This window comes from Manis pentadactyla, chromosome 11 (assembly GCF_030020395.1).
Source record: "Manis pentadactyla isolate mManPen7 chromosome 11, mManPen7.hap1, whole genome shotgun sequence".
Classification (NCBI taxonomy): Eukaryota; Metazoa; Chordata; class Mammalia; order Pholidota; family Manidae; genus Manis; species Manis pentadactyla.
In genome coordinates this window covers 19606896-19626267 of record NC_080029.1, presented here as the reverse complement: position 1 = coordinate 19626267, position 19372 = coordinate 19606896, and the positions used below count along the sequence as shown (strand labels likewise).

At 36.5% G+C, this 19372-nt stretch overlaps 1 protein-coding gene across 1 annotated transcript; it reads right to left on the bottom strand.

Moving 5' to 3' along the window:
* Positions 1–17327: 17327 nt before the first annotated feature.
* On the bottom strand, positions 17328–18163 carry LOC118910737 (HAUS augmin-like complex subunit 7). Its single transcript, XM_036882168.1, has one exon. The coding sequence runs from the start codon at positions 18161–18163 to the stop codon at positions 17342–17344; it is 822 nt and encodes a 273-aa protein (XP_036738063.1). The 3' UTR covers positions 17328–17341.
* Positions 18164–19372: the final 1209 nt, after the last annotated feature.

The window sequence follows — 19372 nt, the reverse complement described above, 5'->3', positions numbered from 1 at the left end:
ACAGCATCATACCTAAATTAAGAGAAAGAAACATACATTTTGAAAGCAAAAGACAAATATTCATTACAATACTTTATAAGAAATATACTTGTGCAGGATCCAAATGAGGCCTGGATTCTATCAAAAGTGACACCAAAATAATTGATATTACATGAGGGTTGTCTGCATGTATAAATCTGATTTTTTTAAAAATTCTACCATCATTCTCACCATCTCATTTATAGCTCACTAACCGATCTGCACCAGGATGTTACCTGGCATCCCCCAGATTGGTAGCTCCATGTCTGAACTCATCATCATACCCACCAGACATGGTCTTTTTGGGTAAAATCTTTCCTGTTTTTCTGAATTCCCTATCTGTAACACCATAAACATCTGGGCCATGTAAGTGTGTATGTACACAAATACACACATGTACACACACAGCTCAAATTAAATTTCACTCACTCCTAGGGACTTTGGCTAGTCTGCTTTAGATTCTATCATTTTCAGAACATTGGTCATCATTTAATTAAATACAGCATTAGTAATTTGATTATTTAAATTTAATCCCCCCTCCAATCCCACTAGATCACAGGTGTTTTTAGCTACATGAAGATTAAACCATTGTATTCCTAGTATAAAGCTCAGTCTCTGGCGCAGAATATTCAATAAATGGCATCCAATAAAAGAAGACATTGGTCTCCATATCTTACTATTTTCCTAGATCTGTTGAAATTATTTGCACAAAAACCTTGCTTGCATTGCAAACTTTTGTTCTGATTTCTGTAAATTTAAATCACTAGTCTTCCATTTCTAATCTATTTGATACAGAGAAGTCAAATTACATCACTTGAAACACTGTTTAAATTCACCTTACTAACTCAAAAGTGTTCAATAGTTTCACACTGACAGAAGAATGATGCCCAGACTTTATAGAATGGTAATCAAAGCCCCCAATATTTTTTTCCCTGGACTCTATATGGCATTTTCTAGCCATCCTTAGAGTTAAGTGTGTATATGTAACTGAGCACTAGTAAATGGAAATGAACCTTAGTGATGTACCTCACTTCCGGGACTGGTCCATTAAAAACTCTGACACATGATTCTCCACGATCTTCTGCCTGCTGGCTGGATGTCAAAACCCAGGACAGTCTTGGAGCCTTATATTAAAGATATCAGAGCCTGCATGACACTATATGGTTGCATGTGTAGAGCAGACAAACTCTACACCTCTAACACATCTATCAGTTGAACTTTATGTGAGTCAAAAGTACGTTTCTATTTGGTTAAGTCATTGATATTTTAAGGTTTACTGGTCACATCTTTTAGTAGTGATTAAAGCACCCTTTTTACATTAATATATATATATTTCTCCTTTAGAAATATCTTCCCCTAGTTAAAGTGAGTATATACCTGTTTCTCTTTATGCATGTAAAAGACTTACCCTGTCCTATCTACCTGGCACATCTGACAGAAACGTGGCCTTGTTGACCGATGTACCACATCATCCCTTTCTGAAGTTGCAGACGATTGAACAAGTCATGATTTGGACTGAGCCAGTTCTAGTCTTTCTTCCAAACTGGGACAGAAACCTGTTGGTGGGTGAAAGGAATTCAAGTTAAAGGAGAATGGAGGCACCATTTCGGGACTGTCATAAGAAAAGCAGAAGAAACTAATACACATAAGTAGAGGGAGAAAATTGAAAGATGACATATGGGGAATCAGAGAGGAGTGCTCCTTTTCTCTTAGAGGCAGATGAAAGAGTATTTGGTGATCTTCTCATTGATGTTGATGTTCCCAGTTCTGATGAAGCACAGATACACTCACAGATACACTGCTGGCAGTGGCTCCTATGTGTTGCCATGTGTTCCTGCACCTCTTTTCCCTTTTAGTATGAGCAGCTTTGCATTGGCTCCTGCTTCATTCAATCAAATATCGGTTTGCTAAGGCAATGCCTCAAACTTCTTAGTCTATGTACCTTTGCTTGATCATTTTTTTTCCCTAAAATGCACCCTTATGGAATTCTACCCTTTCTAATTTTATTTATTCTTCATGGTCTCTCTGATTTTTTAGGACAATTTTAAACTAACAGGAAAGGTACATTCTCTGTCCTCTCAATTTCCTAAACACACATTTCTATTATAAAAAGGATAAAACAAACATTTAAATTCTCTACATAATGTTAAGAAGCTAGTATTAGAATACTCTTTCTTCAAAATCTGAGAAAGAAAATATTTTGCAATACAAAGAGGTGAATATGATAAGATTATGAGCATGTAATTTATATTAAAATACAGACAATATGGAAAAAATGTACTGGCACATTTTATCAAAAGTGTGTGTAATGGTAATAAAAATGTTTCAGATACAAATCATAAAGGGACTATTTCTACAGCTTCGCATTAATATATGAGTAGTTTCATTTCTCAAGATTGCTTTCTTGAAAAGAACCATAGCTGTTAGAAATATGTATTTTCTGTTTGTAGGTTTCACACTTCCTACCTTCTGATGTTGTGCTAGTTTATCATTTTCCCGGATCATATTCTGGGTATTCTTATGCCTGGTAGGAAGATCTGACACTGAGAGATCTTCAAATTCATTGATTATATAATAATGCTTATGCTTGTTTTTCTTATCATAATCTGCCTCCTCCTCATTCTCACCATTGTAAGTACCGTGAATCAAGTTAGAAGAACTCTGCCAGTCCCTGGCTGATGTTTTCCTTATATCAGCTCAGTACAACTTCATAACCAGAGGATGAAGAAAGTATTTTATTGAGGAAATTAAGTCCGAGAGACATTCGTTATATGACCCTGGGGTACATTATAGCTGCTAAATGGTTGTACTGGAGTTTCCGCCTAGTTCAGTCCAAAGTCCCCTTTCTCAACATTTACTCCTTCAATGAAGAGAACAGAGAGAAACATCAACACTGGGGAGCAGTGGTAAGGCAGCGAAGGAAGATGTCACAGAGACTGACGGGCATTCTGGTTTGGGAAAGTGCCGACAGAGGTGTAGGAGAGGAAAAAATATTTTTTCTTCTATTCCTTTGAGTTCTTAGCTTAAATCTTTGTAATAAAAGACAGATTAACAAGAGAAAAACAAAGAGAAGTTTATTAATATGTATATCTTATGTATACATGGAAGATACCCAGGGAAAACGAGTAACTCCTGGAGTTGGCTTAGAATTTGGGATTAAATAACAATTTAGTATGGAAAGGGAAGGGGGGCTGTAGACCTCATAGGGAAGAGGAAATGAATTTTAGGAAAGATGAAGAGCAGATGGCCTTGGATGCCCTTAGAAGAACAGGTGGAGGTATGAGAGCATGTGATAAAGTTTGTTGGGTACATTACTGACTTTAGTTTCCTCTCCTGTGATGAGTCAATCTTCCCTGATGAATGAAACTCCTGGGAGGTGGTTTATGACAATTGAGTTCCTTTTGGAGGATCTGTCTTCAGGCAGGTAAGAGGACTTCAAAAAAAGCCTGTACTTACACTTGCTGTTTTCAAGTGCCTACAGCTCAAAATTATCAATATGGTGAGGCGACATATTTTAGAGAGACATGTTCTACTACCCTTCAGAGACATGTACAGGTGATAGAAAGTTGAAGCCATACAGAATATCACAGTGATTTGAGATAGTGTTTGGTGTGACCTACCTCAGATGGTGCCTCCTGGAGGGAATTAAAATGAAAGAATTTGAGTAGAGAAATCCAAGTGAGACTCTCCTGTGGAAAGAGTGTGACTGCCTCATCACCAAACCTGGTGCATGCACCAAAAACGTGTTGTGTTATAAACTTTATAAACCCATGATAGGCAGGAAAATGTATTCTGCTTTGTTAATACTTAATGCTGTGTGTTGCTTCCTTCTCTAGAAGTCACATACTTAATCATTTGAGTGATGCTCATAGTTGTAAGAAGAATCAAGCAAGTTCAGAGATCGTGGACTTTTCTTTTTCAGAGTTGTTCCAACATTACCATCTGGAATCCAGCTCTTTGGACTTTTGTTCTGTTTCTGTTACATTATGTCCAAGCCTCGAAAAGCCTTAAATTCCCCCAGCAGACTTGGAGCCAAATCCAGCACCAATGTAGGACTATAGCACATTCTCCTTGGTGCCATACTTTTTCCTTTTAAACAAATTCCCCACACTTTTCTGGGGGTACTTTTTTTTTTCAAAGGTGGAAGTCAATTCTTGAAACCCTGAGTCTCATTGCTGGCTGTAAAGCAACTCTGGCTTGTTTCTCTCCCCAGAGCAAGAGAGAACAGCCAAATGTACAAGGTGGAGGACCAGGAGAGGGCTCGGGCAGCAGGAGGCGGGCAGCTGCTGACCCCCAAGATGCAGGAACCCAGGCGCAGCTGTACGGCACTGGGACCAGGCAAATACCTTTGTTCAGAGAGGTTTTCTGCTGAGATGACATTCCTGCAAACCAAATGGGCTCGGGTTCCCTGGAAAGTAAAAGGGTCATTGAGAAGCCAGAAAAATAAAGGCTTTTAATGGAGTAAGAGTTACAAATGCCATACAGCATATGGAATAAATTGTGAAGAAGTAATCATGAGACTAGAAGCCATAGATTTAATAAGACTCCATTTGCACTACACATATAAACAGAATTAGGAATAAACCCAAATGATGCCATGGGCAGAGTAGCACGAGAGCATTTATCTTATATTATTTTTATCATTTGCTCAATTTTATGAAAGGAAGAATAAATGTTATCCTTACACTTAACTCTTACAGGTAAATGCATGTCATAAAAGAAGGATCATCCTCAAGTAATGATTTTTAAGATTTTCTTCCTTTTTCTCTTTTCAAAGAGTTCCCTGGTCTTATGATGCTATATTTAGAAATTTTGCTTTATCATCGAGGAAACATGCCTTCATAACCCAATGTAACTTAAAAATCTCTATTTGTAGAGAGCTGAGGAGAACTAGTAACATTTGAAAGCTTGAGTTTTCTTCTGTTTGTGAATTTAATTTAATTTTACATTTCACTTAGCATGGCGCATATATAGAGTGTATATAGAGTGACCCATTGATCTTTCAGTTCCTCAAACATTTTCTCTTTATGCTTGTGTTTGGATTTCTTAAACTCTGGGCAAAGGCTTAAGTATAACACTACTTGAACTTCTCTTCAGCGCAGAAACATGGTAGTGGGGTGTGTTAATTCCAAAATTACAAATAAAATATCTGCTTTAAATCTGAATGTACTGGTATTTTCTACTGATACAAAATAAAATGGAATTTAATATAAAACTGATTACATAAAGAATATCTTTTAAAACCCCATATTCTATGCTCCAAGCAGTAAAAACTAATGCAGTTTGAAATTAAATTATTTTACTCTCCATTGGTGGCAATTATAGTAAAGATTGAAACAAATAGTTTTCAGTCTTGTTAGAAGGCACAGTTTGCCCATTCTCCTTTACTATCTGTGAATTACATTGTTTCAGGGTTTGAGTCAAATTTTATTTATCAAATAATACTTTGCACATGAAATTAATATGTACTTCATATGTTTATATTATGAACCATTAACAAACTCCAGTGTATATACTTCATTTAAGCTACCATATGTTTACTCTCCTTGTGTGATCCCAACTCTTTTCCAGGGCTAAGCAGTATCTTGAATATTATGTTTATAATTTGCCTCCTCTATTATAAATTATAATCTTACCATATCTGTGTGCAGTCTTAATCATTGTATTGCTTAATTATCTTTATTTTAAAAGTCCATAAAAGTGTTGTTATATTATAGGTAGTCACCTGTAATTGACTTGATTTTGCCTACAATTGTTTCTATGTTCTGTTTTGTTGTACATTGCTATAGATTGTTTATTGTCACTGGTGTGCATAGTGCTTTGAAAGGCTTTCCTAGAATTTATTTATCCATTATCCTGATGATTAAAATTTATGTTATTTTCAACTTTGGTTTTATTTTGGTATTACAAATACTACTACTATAAATGATATTTTATTTCTCTTGGTTCTTGGAATGGCTTTCAAACTTTTCTGATACTGATTTGTAACTAGAAAAGTTTCACACTGTGGCCAGGAAAATATTGTGAAGAGCTGTACAGAGTGTGGGATGTTATCTTACTTGCAAGCTAACAATCTAGGCTGTTATTATTTCATGGATACTGGCAGAAGACACAAAACTCTCAAGTCAGAGGCAAAGGACCTCATTACTCATGGCAAAAGCAGTAGACAGAGCTTCATGTTTTCTGGCATCAATTTCCCATGCCCCCAAGTCCTACCAGGATGGCAGAAAAAGTTCGTGACGGATGCCTGAACATGTGGTGGGCTGTGCTACACGAATGAAACCTTGAGCTGGGGTTATCTTCTGCTTACAGAATAAGCCTGCACTTGGTCTGGGGGGAGAACTTACGTCATCCCTCAAGGCTGTTCACTGCGCAAACAGAACTCTGAGTAGTGGCCTGGGCAAAGAGTGGGCAGAGTCATAAAGACACTCTAAATTTCCTTCGAAAGTTTAAAATGTCTTTAATATTTAAATGCTTAATAGATCTAAACTGATCAAATCACCCAAATGAATTACATACCTAAGAAAAAAACTGTAATAAGAGATAAAACTCTACAGAGTGAAGTATAAAACATTATAGGAGAACAAATATGACCTAAATAAAAGAAGAAATATTCATGGAATAGATGACATCTTGGTATGTAGAGGAACTGTTTATCTTCAAATTCATCTGTAAATGTATTGAAATTCCAAGAACAATCTCAACAAAAGGTTTTTTGGTGTTGCTGAAACTTACAAGCTGACTGTAAAATTCATACCAACATTCAAACAGCCAAGAATGGCTAATGCAGTCTTAAAGAAAGAGACTAAAAGAAGGGGGCCAAGACCTCTGGATATCAAGGCTTATTTAAAAGCTAAAGTCATTAAGAGAGTATGTTATTGGTGCAAGGTCAGACATATCACCCAAGAGAACAAGATAGTTTAGAAACAGATCTAGATATGTATAAGTATTTAATTAATGACACAGGTGTCACAACAGGAACAATCATTTAAATAAGCTGCACTTCATCAATTAGATGCCCCTTACCAAACAAGAGATATTAATTCACTAACAGTATAAAGAATAATTAATTTCAGGTTGACTTCATATTTTCATGTGAAAGTTAAAAAAATGTTCAGCAGATATTACAGAGAATATCTTCACTGAAGTGGGATACACAAAGATTATAAAGGCTAAACAGGACAGCAAAAATCCTCTAACTGTAGAGAAACAATCGATAAATACTATTGGAAATTAAGAGATTATGTTTAGCAATATATAGTAGACCCTCAAGGGAATTGTAAAAGCCTGCCATAAAGTTGGGTATTTGCAATATACATGATGGACTAAAGATTTGTTTCCAGAATATATTTTAAAATTCCTGTAATGTAGTAAAGAAAAAAAACCTGATAAAAAAAAGATTAAAAGCTGTGAAAAGAAACTTCACAAAAGAGGATATTCAGATAGACATAAATACTTGAAAATGTACTCGACTTCATTAGTCATTCAGGAATTTCAAATGAAAACTACAATGATATAATTCCAGAAGCTATACATTAAAAGAGTGAAAATACTCTATGTTGGTGAGAGTGTGGAACATTTTCTTTAGTGTTGTATATCCATGTGACTAGATACCTTTTCTTGATGATCATCCTCTATAGAGGCTTCCTATTATATATTACCCAGATAATAATTAGAATTATCTATGGTAAACTTACAATCTATGAATGACTCCAACCAATATATTTCACAATTCTACCATGTTCAATTATGAAACTTGTTCTTTTGACTTCAAAACACATTTCCAGGAATTCTATTCTCTAATACGCAGTATTTAAGTTTTGTTCTCTGTCATCATTCATCTCTTTATACATTCACATTTAAAAAGCATTATAACTCAGGCACTAGTTTATCCATCCTACACAGAAGGAATTTACTGGGGCATGTCTCATTAATTTAAATACACTCAACAAAAGTTGGAGATTTGGACTCAATAAAATCCACAAGTAAAGTTTTTTTAGTTCTCATATTTAAATTTTCCTCATATTACTCTGTATCTTTAAGTTTCTATAAAAATAGGAAAGACCAAAAAAAAAGGAAAAGCTATAATTGTCTGGAAAAAGCACATGATTGTCTGGAAAAAGGAGAAAGTATATTTCTTTGTGGGATTTATTTGTGAGACTGAAGAAAACGTTATGAAACCAATGATTATGAGATCCACAACAGTTATTCAGAAAAAGATGTGGATGATAAATTTCTGAACTGAAAAAAAAAAAACTATGTTCAACAGAGTTTGAATGGGAACAAAATAAATGATACTGCTACAAAATTCAAATCTCCCTCCCCCCAACTTACTAGGTCCATTTTGTTAATTTGTACAACCTGTCCCATGAAGATGTCTAAGTGTGACACCTCTGTCTTATACTCTTTTGGGGAAGGATGTTTTTCTTTTCATTAGTGATGAGCTGAATTAAATCTTGGATATATGGCTCTAATTTATTCTAATACAATTTGCCCTGCCTCCCTTACCACATTTCTTGGGGATGATTTTTTCTCTCTCTGTCTGGTACAATTTCAAACCCAGACTTGTATCCTGCCATCTTTATGAATCCTCCTCAGATTACATTAGTTCATAAAATTCTGTCATTTCTGTGTGCTCCTCTAGCTGCTAGGATATATTCCTCCCAGTATAACTTGTGGTGACATTCTAATAGGTATGTTCTACTATTATTTTTTCATGTAAATTTGTCAAATCAATATAATTGCTGTTTTCTTTTTATTTCCTTTACATCAGCTAAAGAACCTCGCTTAAATCTGAGCCTAATAAATGGATGTTGAACATAATCTCACAATGATGTCACTGAAATAAATTTCTAAACCAATTAAATTTTTCTCCCAGGATGGTTCAACAATTCATAATTATTAGGCTCTCAGTCGAGTTAGAACAATTTGTCTGGAGCCCAGTAATATCTTCCCTGATCGAGTGATCTTGTGGGTGGTTTAGAAACCATCCCTTGGTTCGGAGATGTTATTTATCTCAGTTTCCTCTTAGTACCATCAATGTTGAGGATCTGATATTAGTGGAGTTGTGCAAGTGAAATTATTAGGGTGTCCTTAAATTCCTTTTCCATAAATGAATGATTTATTGGGACAATGAAAGAAAGGAATAAGTTTGCCTGCTCAATATAGCCCGTCATTTTTGATGAATGTGACTCACCTTTCTGTAAGAAGTCCAATTTAGCACTGGTACCATTTCTTGAATTTTATAGAGAAGGGAATTGTAAAATATCTTAGAAATGCAGTTCTGGAAGGAATCAGCTGAGGCTGATCAAAGTCTAAACTACACTGGATGCAACATAAAGTCAGTACTTCCAATGTCAAGATACCCACGGATAAAATCTGGCTTCTTCCTTTTGTAGCAATATTTGCTTGGTGTTGACTACCAGGTAGAAACATTTCACTCATTACCCTTTTGTGTTCAGATTACGAAGTGTGGCTTTCATGGCATGACCTTCACTGGTGTGCTGGGCTGACTTGCAGCATGTCAGTGCATGGTATACAATTCTTCCTGACTCCGCATTGAGTGACGTTATATTGATAGCTTGAAATTGGCCAGAGTAAGGGTATTTACACCATGAAAATTGTTGCATGCTGCAAATCAGGGTTTCCACACCTCCAGAGATCCAGCTGTTAAGAACTTATCAGCATGCCACTACACTACCACTTTCACAAGAGTGAGCTGCAGAAACCTCTTAATTTTTCGCTAAGTGTCATGACAACTTGACAGTATAACACTGTGTTTATCTAAGAAACACACGAGCGGTCACATTTATAACTTTGGCTGGCCATTGCCAACTAATGACTAAATGAAATGCACTGAGATGAGTCAATAACACATGTTCTCAAGTAGCATAAAATAAATGTAAATATAATTCACTTTTTACAAAGTAAACTTACCTTCAGCCATAGAAGGAATGATACACAGAGAAACTCCAGGAGGCCTGGTTTTAATTTGAATTTATTTTTTTATGCTTATAATAGAAGTAATCTTGAAGAAATTAATTTAATTGAGCTTCAGATAGTTCACCAATAAACTTGGAATTGATGATATCTACATTTTAGGACTGTTGTGTCTACATGGTGTCCAAAATATATGCACATAACTCTATACACACCAAAGAAAATATGTGAATCCATTGAGAACATAGTCCCCACCACTCCACATAGTCATCCTACCCACCATTCCTTTGCGTAGTTGTAGTGTTTAGGGTGTTAGCTCCATAAACCTTGCTTCCGTCCAGCTTTTGGAGGCTATAGTGAAGGAACTGTCCCTTTTTGGCATCTCAGCTACACTGATAAGTAGTTTAGGTAAATATGTGAGTTTGGGCATAATCACTTAATCCATATAAGCCTTGGTCATCTCATCTGTAAAATAAGAGTAATGTAACCTACATACTTTTCAATACAATTTAAAAATGCATTTTAACAGAATCACCCCAGAGATGTTAACTTAGTACTTACTTAACAATGGTAATTTGTTTTGTTACCACACTTTTTTACTATCATTTTCATTACCATTAATTTGTGATGTTATGGCTTAGGTGCATGTTTCTCTCAAAAAAGGAATGAGAGGAAATGGAATGATGTGTCTTCCACAGAGGATGTTCCGTCGAGGATACAGGCCATCCTGTATGGTCAGAGAAGACCAGCTTGATACTGGTGCCGACTAGAACCTGTATTGTGTTGTGGTTGAGTGATACTGGGATACCTGATCCTTCTAACTTCACTTTTCATTTCCAGATAAACGTCAGGAAACAAATGCTATGAGGTCCTCCTTCACTGAATACTCAACCATGAATATGATAAAAGTGAAATCTGGTGTGACTTGCTTAAGATGATTGGGGAAAAAGCAGAATCCTGGGAGCTGAGGTGAAGGTGACACCCTGTCTGTCCCTAAGGTCTCCATGTTCATCCTCCACTTCAGGATTGTTCTGAGGGGCTGAAGGAACAAGAGAAGCAGTGAACGATGATTTATAATTTAAGGAATTTGTTAAGAAGCATATTGTGTGGGAGAGAGACAGCCTAAAAAAAATCTTCCCCCAGGCATCAGTACACGCCGGTCCTTGAAGTGGTCTCACTCTCACAACTTCTTTCCAGATTTTCTTCTCATGAAGACCGTTACATCTTTCCTCCTCACCCATCTTTTTCCACAACTCAAAATCCCTGTCTAATCTCCAAAGTTTCAAAGTTGCTTTCTTTCTAAAGGTTCCAAAATTTTCTCACAATGTATGTCTAGGTCATACTAGATGCATCCCATACATGATCTCTTAATAGCCCTATATCACAGGAATTACTGTTCTCCATTTTTTGTGGAGTATAGGTGATATAACTTGCCCATGACCAACAGCTTTTAAAGGTACAGGAGGGATTTTTATACAGATTGATTTGTTTCAAAGCACCTGCTTTTCCCACTACAGTTCACTAGCCCCAAAGGCAAGGTTGGATAAAATTAGAGGATCCAGGGAACAATTCTAAATAACTCAGTTGATTCTCTAAAGGGTTGTAATTAAAGTTTCTCTATGCTGAAAACTCTTTGAGAAGTAAAGAAAAAAGCTTACCTTAGGCAGCTGGAGCTGATAAAGGGTGTCCTGAGAGACAAAAATCCAGACAAAAGAGGCTTTTGGGAAAAGCAGGGTCTGGCAGAAGTAGGATGGAGTAGAAGTAAAAAGAATATTGTTCCTGAAGAGAAAAAAGAATGAAATGTTATTGTGAGGTTTGTAGCATTATTCTGTCCTTGGTGGTTGAAGGAGATTTACTCTCATCTGACAGGCAAGACTTATTTATTCTTAGGGAGCAGATTGGCTTTCGAAACTCCCATTCCCTACCTAAAGTTAGTGTGTTGACTGATCCCCAAATTCAGATATTGACAGAGGCATGGAGAAGAAGCTATCGTGTAATAACATCTGTAAGAGTAGCTTAAGAAATAAAAAATAGTGAAAAGTAGAAATTTCCTCTCTTTACTTGTGCTTTGTGGGCCATATGGTCTTTGGAGGTAATGTTAGCTCCACTCTCTGAGTGGGGCTCCTTGGGAAGAGAGGAAGCAGCCTATTTTTTATTGGTTTTGAGGTTTGTTTAAATGTGATGACTGTGCCATGTATATTCAGTTCTCGTTTTGCTTCCTTTGTATTGAAGCATTACTTCTTAAAGTGACTGTGATATATTTTTGGAAGAAATTGATGACTGTCTACCCAGTTATTCTGCTTCCTATTTGCTCTGGTTTGCTCTGCAGACCAGAGATACAGGAAGAGGGCCCACCTTGAGGCTTCTGCATGGGGGAAAGAAGTAGCTTGCTATCTGAATAAATTTATTCTTGGCTTTCTCTGTGACTTGTACAACTTGATTTCTGACTTGGAGGGATTAGAACTGAGTTTCTTATTATATTTAGCACAAAATGAGTTTTATAAAATAAGTGTAGATTTTCATTGGAACCCAAATTAGGCACCAGTTTAGCATTTCTAAAAGGAGAGAAAGCACTTGACAGTAGTTACTCCTATAAATGTTGCAGTCAGATCTGGTTTTGAGCCCTCTTATGATTATAGCATTGGACAAGTTACACATCCTGTCTAAACCTCAGACTTCTCATATGGCAAATGTTGTTAATACTAGTGCTCACAATAATCCACAATTATCCTTACAATACCTCTATATATGAATGAAGCTATGAGTTTTGAATGTGATTATGCATATCTTAGTACATAGTGCAATAATCTACACAAAGTAAACATTAAATATGGTTTTCTTTTTATTATTCTACCTCATTTATCTCTTCCTCTGCCTCCTTCTCTTTCTAAAATACATTTTATTTTGTCCTTTAGTAAATTCCACGTTCATCACTTCAATATACAGGAATTTTTTTTTTAATGGAGAATCTCACTTAATTTGTATTTTTCTATCGTTGCTAATGCTATTGAACTGTGAGCCCAGGACTCAGACTTTTCCACCTCAGGCTTTGCCTCCAGGTACTGAATTTTTCTTCCTGTCAGCAGTCATTGACAATTGTGCTTTCTAAGTAAGTGGAGGAAATGCGGCTAAAGTTCTGTGGCTGTAAAAGAAAAGCATCAGCTCTTTAAATCCACTCTTCAAACAAAAGGAAGTACAACCTGGGGTGGTTGTTCCTTTAATAGTGTTAAAATATTCTGAGGGCTATCTGGGTATCAGCAGGTATTGACAGAGTATGGTTGTAATGCCAAAAAGAACACTGGTGTATATTACACAAGAAACAGTAGGTGTGGTATACTTATGTTGGTGAGAAGAGAGTGTCACTTATCCTATATATCATTACTGGGATAGAGATAAGAGTCCATTCCAGGAGGATAGAATACAACAGAAAGGACAAAATATTGACTACATAATATCATGCTTTCCTTTGCTCTCTTTAGGAAAATGTTGACAAGTAGAATCTTATATTCTGAAACCTGTGGGTTATCTTTAAAGGAACAGAGGCCAGCATATAAAATTTGCTCCTTTCTTGACTTCTTTTCAAAGCATGTGGATGAGTTCTCTAGACAATCTTTCTTCACAATGTGCTTCATATTAACAGAGTCAGTATGTTTTGCCTAATGAAAAGAGCTTATGACTTTCAGTTGTATGAAATTTCTTATATTAAATGTTTCAACTATTACTAAGCTTTGTTACTTAGCAAAGAATATTCTGTCTGATTATCTTTTGCTATAGCATAGAGCACAGTTCTGACAATGCTTTTTGTAGCCAGAAAGGAAAAACATACCTTCTATGACTCTTAATTCCTAAGGATATCCCCTTTTATCTTACTGATACATAAAAACTTCCCTAATACAAACTGGTGTACAGGAATCAAAATGCAAATGTCATCTAATACAAATAACTTAAAATTGACCATTACAATGTCTATCTTGCTGAACCTTTAGCTGGGACTTTAGAACTGGTAGGATTTTTTAATAAAGAAAAAACACTCCCTGGTCATGTCTAGTCCTTCAGGCAAAGCCTGAGGAGGATAAATTTACATCAGCATAGCTTTTTTATTAAAAAAAGGAAAAAGAAAGAAAAGTTGACAACTGTAAGGTGTTGTGTCATAGTGAAAGAGGAAAGTCTGTAAAGTTCATGCTTCCATGTTAAGAAACATGCAACTCAGAAGTCATTGTGCTTCTTGTATATCATGAAAATATTTGGGCAATAAGGTTAAAACAAACAAAAAATAAGTATGCTTCCTTATATATTTCTCATAAAGCTAGTTTTTACATGAAGAGGCTAAGCATTGGAAACATAGATTGGTAAGCCTTCTTTTTATACCCAGGTCATCCAATAGCTAAGCCCATCTCTGGGTTTTCTACAAGTATATTGATATTAGAGAAAAGATCCTGATATAGAGGAAAGCAATGGAGAACTGACAATACAGTGAAGGATTGCAGAGCAAATGCATAAGAAAGCAGGAAGCTATGAGAGGTGAGACTAGGACTGGATGTTACCTTCCCTTAGAGGTACCTGCTGATATCTGGAAGTGTGGCTGGAAAACTGAGTAATTGAACAAAATTTATTAAAGTTTGGGTAGGTTGGGGTGGGATGGCTAGAGCATAAACAAAAAGGGCTTGCCATATTGGACAAAGTATCCTGACAAATATAAAATACATAACCACCAATTTAATAGAATATATCAGGAAAAAGCAAATGGATTTAAAATGTTCTATTTGTCTTTCCCAGAAAAAGGCAAATGTTCTAAATTATTATCATCTTGACAAGTTAAGATTCATCTTGCAATATTAAGTATGTCCTGTAAGAAAGGAAAGTAATACCATTAATTAATATAGAAGGAAATATTTTGAAGTAAAAAATAAGCTATTAAAAAAACAAAGAAAAATACAAAGCAAGCAGTAAGGAGGAAGATTCACATTTATGTAACAGCAATTTAATTAATATAAAAAACTAATAAAATTAAAACATGGTTGAGCTAGGAAACAAACTGAAATATCTGTCTTTCCCAAAAACACATCTGGGAAAATTGTGTAATAAAACACAACTGTAAGCCAAGGATTTCAAAAGAATTTATGTGAATCCTTTGCAGAGTCTCAAAACAATAGTATTTGGAGGTGTGCATCTGAGAGGTGCTTTGGTCATAAGGGTGGAGCCTTCATAAATAGGATTAGTGCCTTTTTAAAAGAGAACCTAGAGAGTTCCTTTGTGTGCCAAGTGAGGATGCAATGAGCAGACAGCTGCGTGCGAACCAGGAATCGTGTTCTCACAAGACACTGTATCTGCTGACAATTTTATTTTGGACTTCCCAGCCTCCAGAACTGTGAGAAATAAATTTCTGTTCTTTGTAAGCTATCCAGCCTCTGGTATGCTGTTATAGCAGCCCACATGCACAAACACAGGCATTAAAAGAAAATAAGAAAAAAAAATTTATTTGCAAGTAAAAGAGTATACTAATTTAGAGAATTAGAATATGGAGGACCATTATTCCATGCTTTAAAAAAGAAGGCATTCTTGGCTCTGAAACAGAATCATGTGAATAACTGTGTGCATACAATTAGCAATTATCCTTCTTATGGCTGCATGCTCGGATCTGAATCTACAGGCTTCTGAAATGTTTGATCTGGCTGTCATTCTTTATTATAATTGAGTATTTTGTCAACCACTGACATGAAAGTTTTGTTTTTTGGCTCTTGCATTGAGACTGGATGGGTCTGCAAATAAAGAACTAGGCAACAAAAGTGAGGTGATTTACAAAGGCAGCTGGGATCCCCAGAAGTGAATTTGAAAATATAATCCTATTTTTATTCCTGTTTTCTATTTTCTACCAAAAGATTGATTTGTAATAGTTATGGGGATATGTTATCTAGTGTGTCTTTTGACAAGGCACTCTAAACTCCCTGATGAGGGTTGCTGTGGAAGACATTTCCAGCAAAATAGCTGCTACTGACAGAATTATTAAGCATGGAGAGGAGGAAACAAGAATAACAAATATGTTGGCATATATTTGGTTTTTATTTATTTTTATTTCTAGTGTATTTTTAATTTTTAGCTTTTTTTAATTTTTAGCATTTCAACTGTTATTGAAGGATCACAAAAAGGTAAATAGCATAAAAGCTGGCCACAAAAACTATAACCTAAGGCAACCCACTAGCAAATAATTTCTTTACTCAAATTATAGTTTAGAACTAGCTACCTTCTCTATAGAGGATGTAAGTGATACAAAGATGAAAATAAAAACTACAAAGAGGAACAAAGCTGCCACAGGGGAAAAAAGAGTTCAAAGGAGGGAAAAATTTCAGCAAGGAAATCATATTTTCCTTCTTCTTTCTGTGTTAGTTGGGACAAATGCACTAGGATCCGAACTTCTTAAAGATGCTTTATTCAATTTTGTATATTTGGTACCAAATTAAAATATCTCCTTTATGATTGATAATTAACACAAATTTGGTGAATGAGATGACAACACCTGCCTTATATATTTGTCATGAGGAGTAAATGAGTATTTTATGCAGTGCTTCTCCATGTGAATTCCCTGGATAGCATACAAATAGTAAAATCAAAATCAAGAATTTAAACTTAGATCTACTGAAACAGAATTTCAGATTGTGGATAAAGTTGGTTCCTGACAATGAAACTTTTTAATAATTTCTATAGGTTTTTTAAGACACATGAAAGGTTAGCTATTATTTGGAAAACTCACCCATTCAAATGATTTTGTATAAAATACATATTAAGTGCCTCGTATGTCCACGGAAACTTGATAGATATTATGAAGTTTATAAAAAGTAAGGGAACCCATCAGCCCTTGAGGAAATTATAAGTAGAAATATGAGACATACACATTTACACATTTTTAAAAGTTAAATAATGTATAAAACGACATAGGACAGGTATAACATCTAGTTGGGTCCAGTGACTGTAAGGATTAAAATGAAATAAGGTATCTTCCAAATGGCCTTTCATAGAAGCTAAGCAAGGCTTCTACGAAAGGGGCAAGATTTCAATGGAGTTTCTGAATCCATTACTTAGAGATATATTAAAGCTAACAATAAATATTTTTAATACTAATTTTCACAGCTTGCCTAGTTACACTCCATTTGACCTAAATTTCTTCTAGGCTTTGGTTAATCAAGTTAGTTGATATGTTTTTTTGTTTTTTGTTTCTTACAGTCTGAGGTTCCCTTGTCCTCCAGCTTACGCTGCCCTGCCCCACCTCTGTCCCCTTTGTCCTTTCCCCTGTGCCCCGAGAACGCAACGGCTGTAACTGCTGCTTCTGTCAATGGTTCCGCCCTCCCTGGCTGCCTGCATCTTCAGGGCGGAGCTTCGTACTCCCCGACTACTCCGTGCCTTTGGGCAGACTGTCATTGCGGATCTTGTATTTCTGGGTTAGTTCCTCCATTTTGGTGACTAAACTCATCAAGGCACTGCTACTGTCCCACCAGATCTGCTCGCCGTGCTGCCGCTTCGCCATCTCCGCAGTTGACCTCATCGACGCGCCACTGACCTCTGTAACTGCTTTCAACAGTTGGCTACACGAAGTCAGGGTCTGGTACACAGCCTGGACGATGGGGCCACACGGGTGGAGATAGGGGCCTGGGTGCTGGCAACACTCACGCATCTCATCATCGTAGACTTGGAGGAAAGCCACGACAAGCTGGTAGAAGTCAGAGATGACCAGGCGCAGCTTCTGCTCCAGGGTGGTGGTGTCAGCAGCACTCCTGGCAGCTCCTTGCTTGGGCTGCACAAAATGCTCCACTCTGAGAGCCTGCAGTTTGGCAGCACTCTCTTGTAGCTGCCTGACCAGCTCCGCCACCTTCGCCTCCTCCGAGTCGGGAGAGGGGCTGGCCCTCTGCCAGTCATCACTCTGCTTGTTGAGGATGGGCTGCACGTCCAGGGGCCATGAGCCACACTCAGGGGTCAGGAGTGTCTGCAGGTGCGGACTGGAGAAGACCGTCCTCAGCAGCACCTCATTCTTCTCCCTGGTGTCCCTGGAGAGCTCCTTCATGCTGGAGCATCCAATGGTCAGGCTCTGGACTGCATCCAGCAGCTTGTCCATGAAGCGCAGCTGCTTCTGGGCACAGGCCTGGCCCTTCGGGAGCTCCTGGTCATCCAGCCCACGCAGCATCAGCTCACGGCGTGAAGACTGAATGCACTTCATAATTCTAGCCAAACATGCGCTTTACTACTCATAAGTGGTAAATCCTTTGAAATGTACTAGCTTATTTGTCTCAATAGGTAACTGTGACAATTTGGGAAAACTCATTATCCTAACAGATTTCCTCAGGAGCTCGTTTTGGTTGGTGACTCATGCATTTGAAAGTGAAAGCATTATGCACCTTTCTAAATCAACACTAGGAGGGGAAATAGAGGAGTGCTCGACAATTCAAGAAGACAAAATTAATTTCAGTAGGTATTTTAATTTAGATTAACTCCATAACCATCCACTGTGCCGTTACTCTTCATCTTTCCTTCAACTCGTTTAAGTGATTGCATTTCTTTTTGCATAAACTTTGCATTACATTTAATTCTGTAATTCAGTAGAAGTAACATATCTTTTCACTAGGCACCTCTCACTGCTCCCCTGAAATTCTCCACAGAGATCAAGTCATACAATCACAACAAAAACTAATCAGCTTCCACTTGTGAGAAAGAAGGTATGTCAGGGAAAGTAAACAGAAGCAGTAAATCGGGAGATAATTGAGAAGGAAAATGGAGCACTGAGGTTACTAAATAATCCAGAAAGAGGTGGGATCAGAGGCACTCATAGAATTAACCTTTGCCACTTTCCCTGATCACATTCTTTACTGTCTTCATGTTGGAGGACATTCTGCCTTCTAATTAGAGTGGAAAAAGTAAATTCTTCTTCCTCTTCTCTAAATAAAAAAGTAAAAGTAATCATTATACTGCATTCCCATTTTGTGGTTGGTAATAAACGCATGGAGAGAGAGGAGAGAACTTTTGGTGGTCTACAGTTATTGCTGTTTCTTTTCCTTTTCAATTCTACCTTTTAAAAAGTTTCTTTTATTAAGTTGATGATGGGGCTTATTATAGCTATTTAATACATTCTCAAGAGTTTTTAAATTATATTTAATCTTGTTAAGGGAATTTAAGGCCATTATTTTAAAAACAAACTTTGAGAGGGTATATTATTAATTGTTATTTATAGTTATAATTAAAGGCTTATTATTTAAAGCTTATTGCTATTTTCTTTGAGCCTTATTAATCTATAGGCTTTTAAAATTACCTGGCTTTTTATGTTTGAGGCTAAAAAAGTATAAATTACAATTAAGTAATTTAATTGTCAATTGCTTATTTAAAGGGCTTACTTTTCACCAAGTAACTATTTGGTTTTATATTATCCAAGATA

Excerpts from the sequence above, each read along its gene's own strand:
- LOC118910737 (XM_036882168.1), bottom strand. The coding sequence starts at position 18,163 with ATGAAGTGCATTCAGTCTTCACGCCGTGAGCTGATGCTGCGTGGGCTG.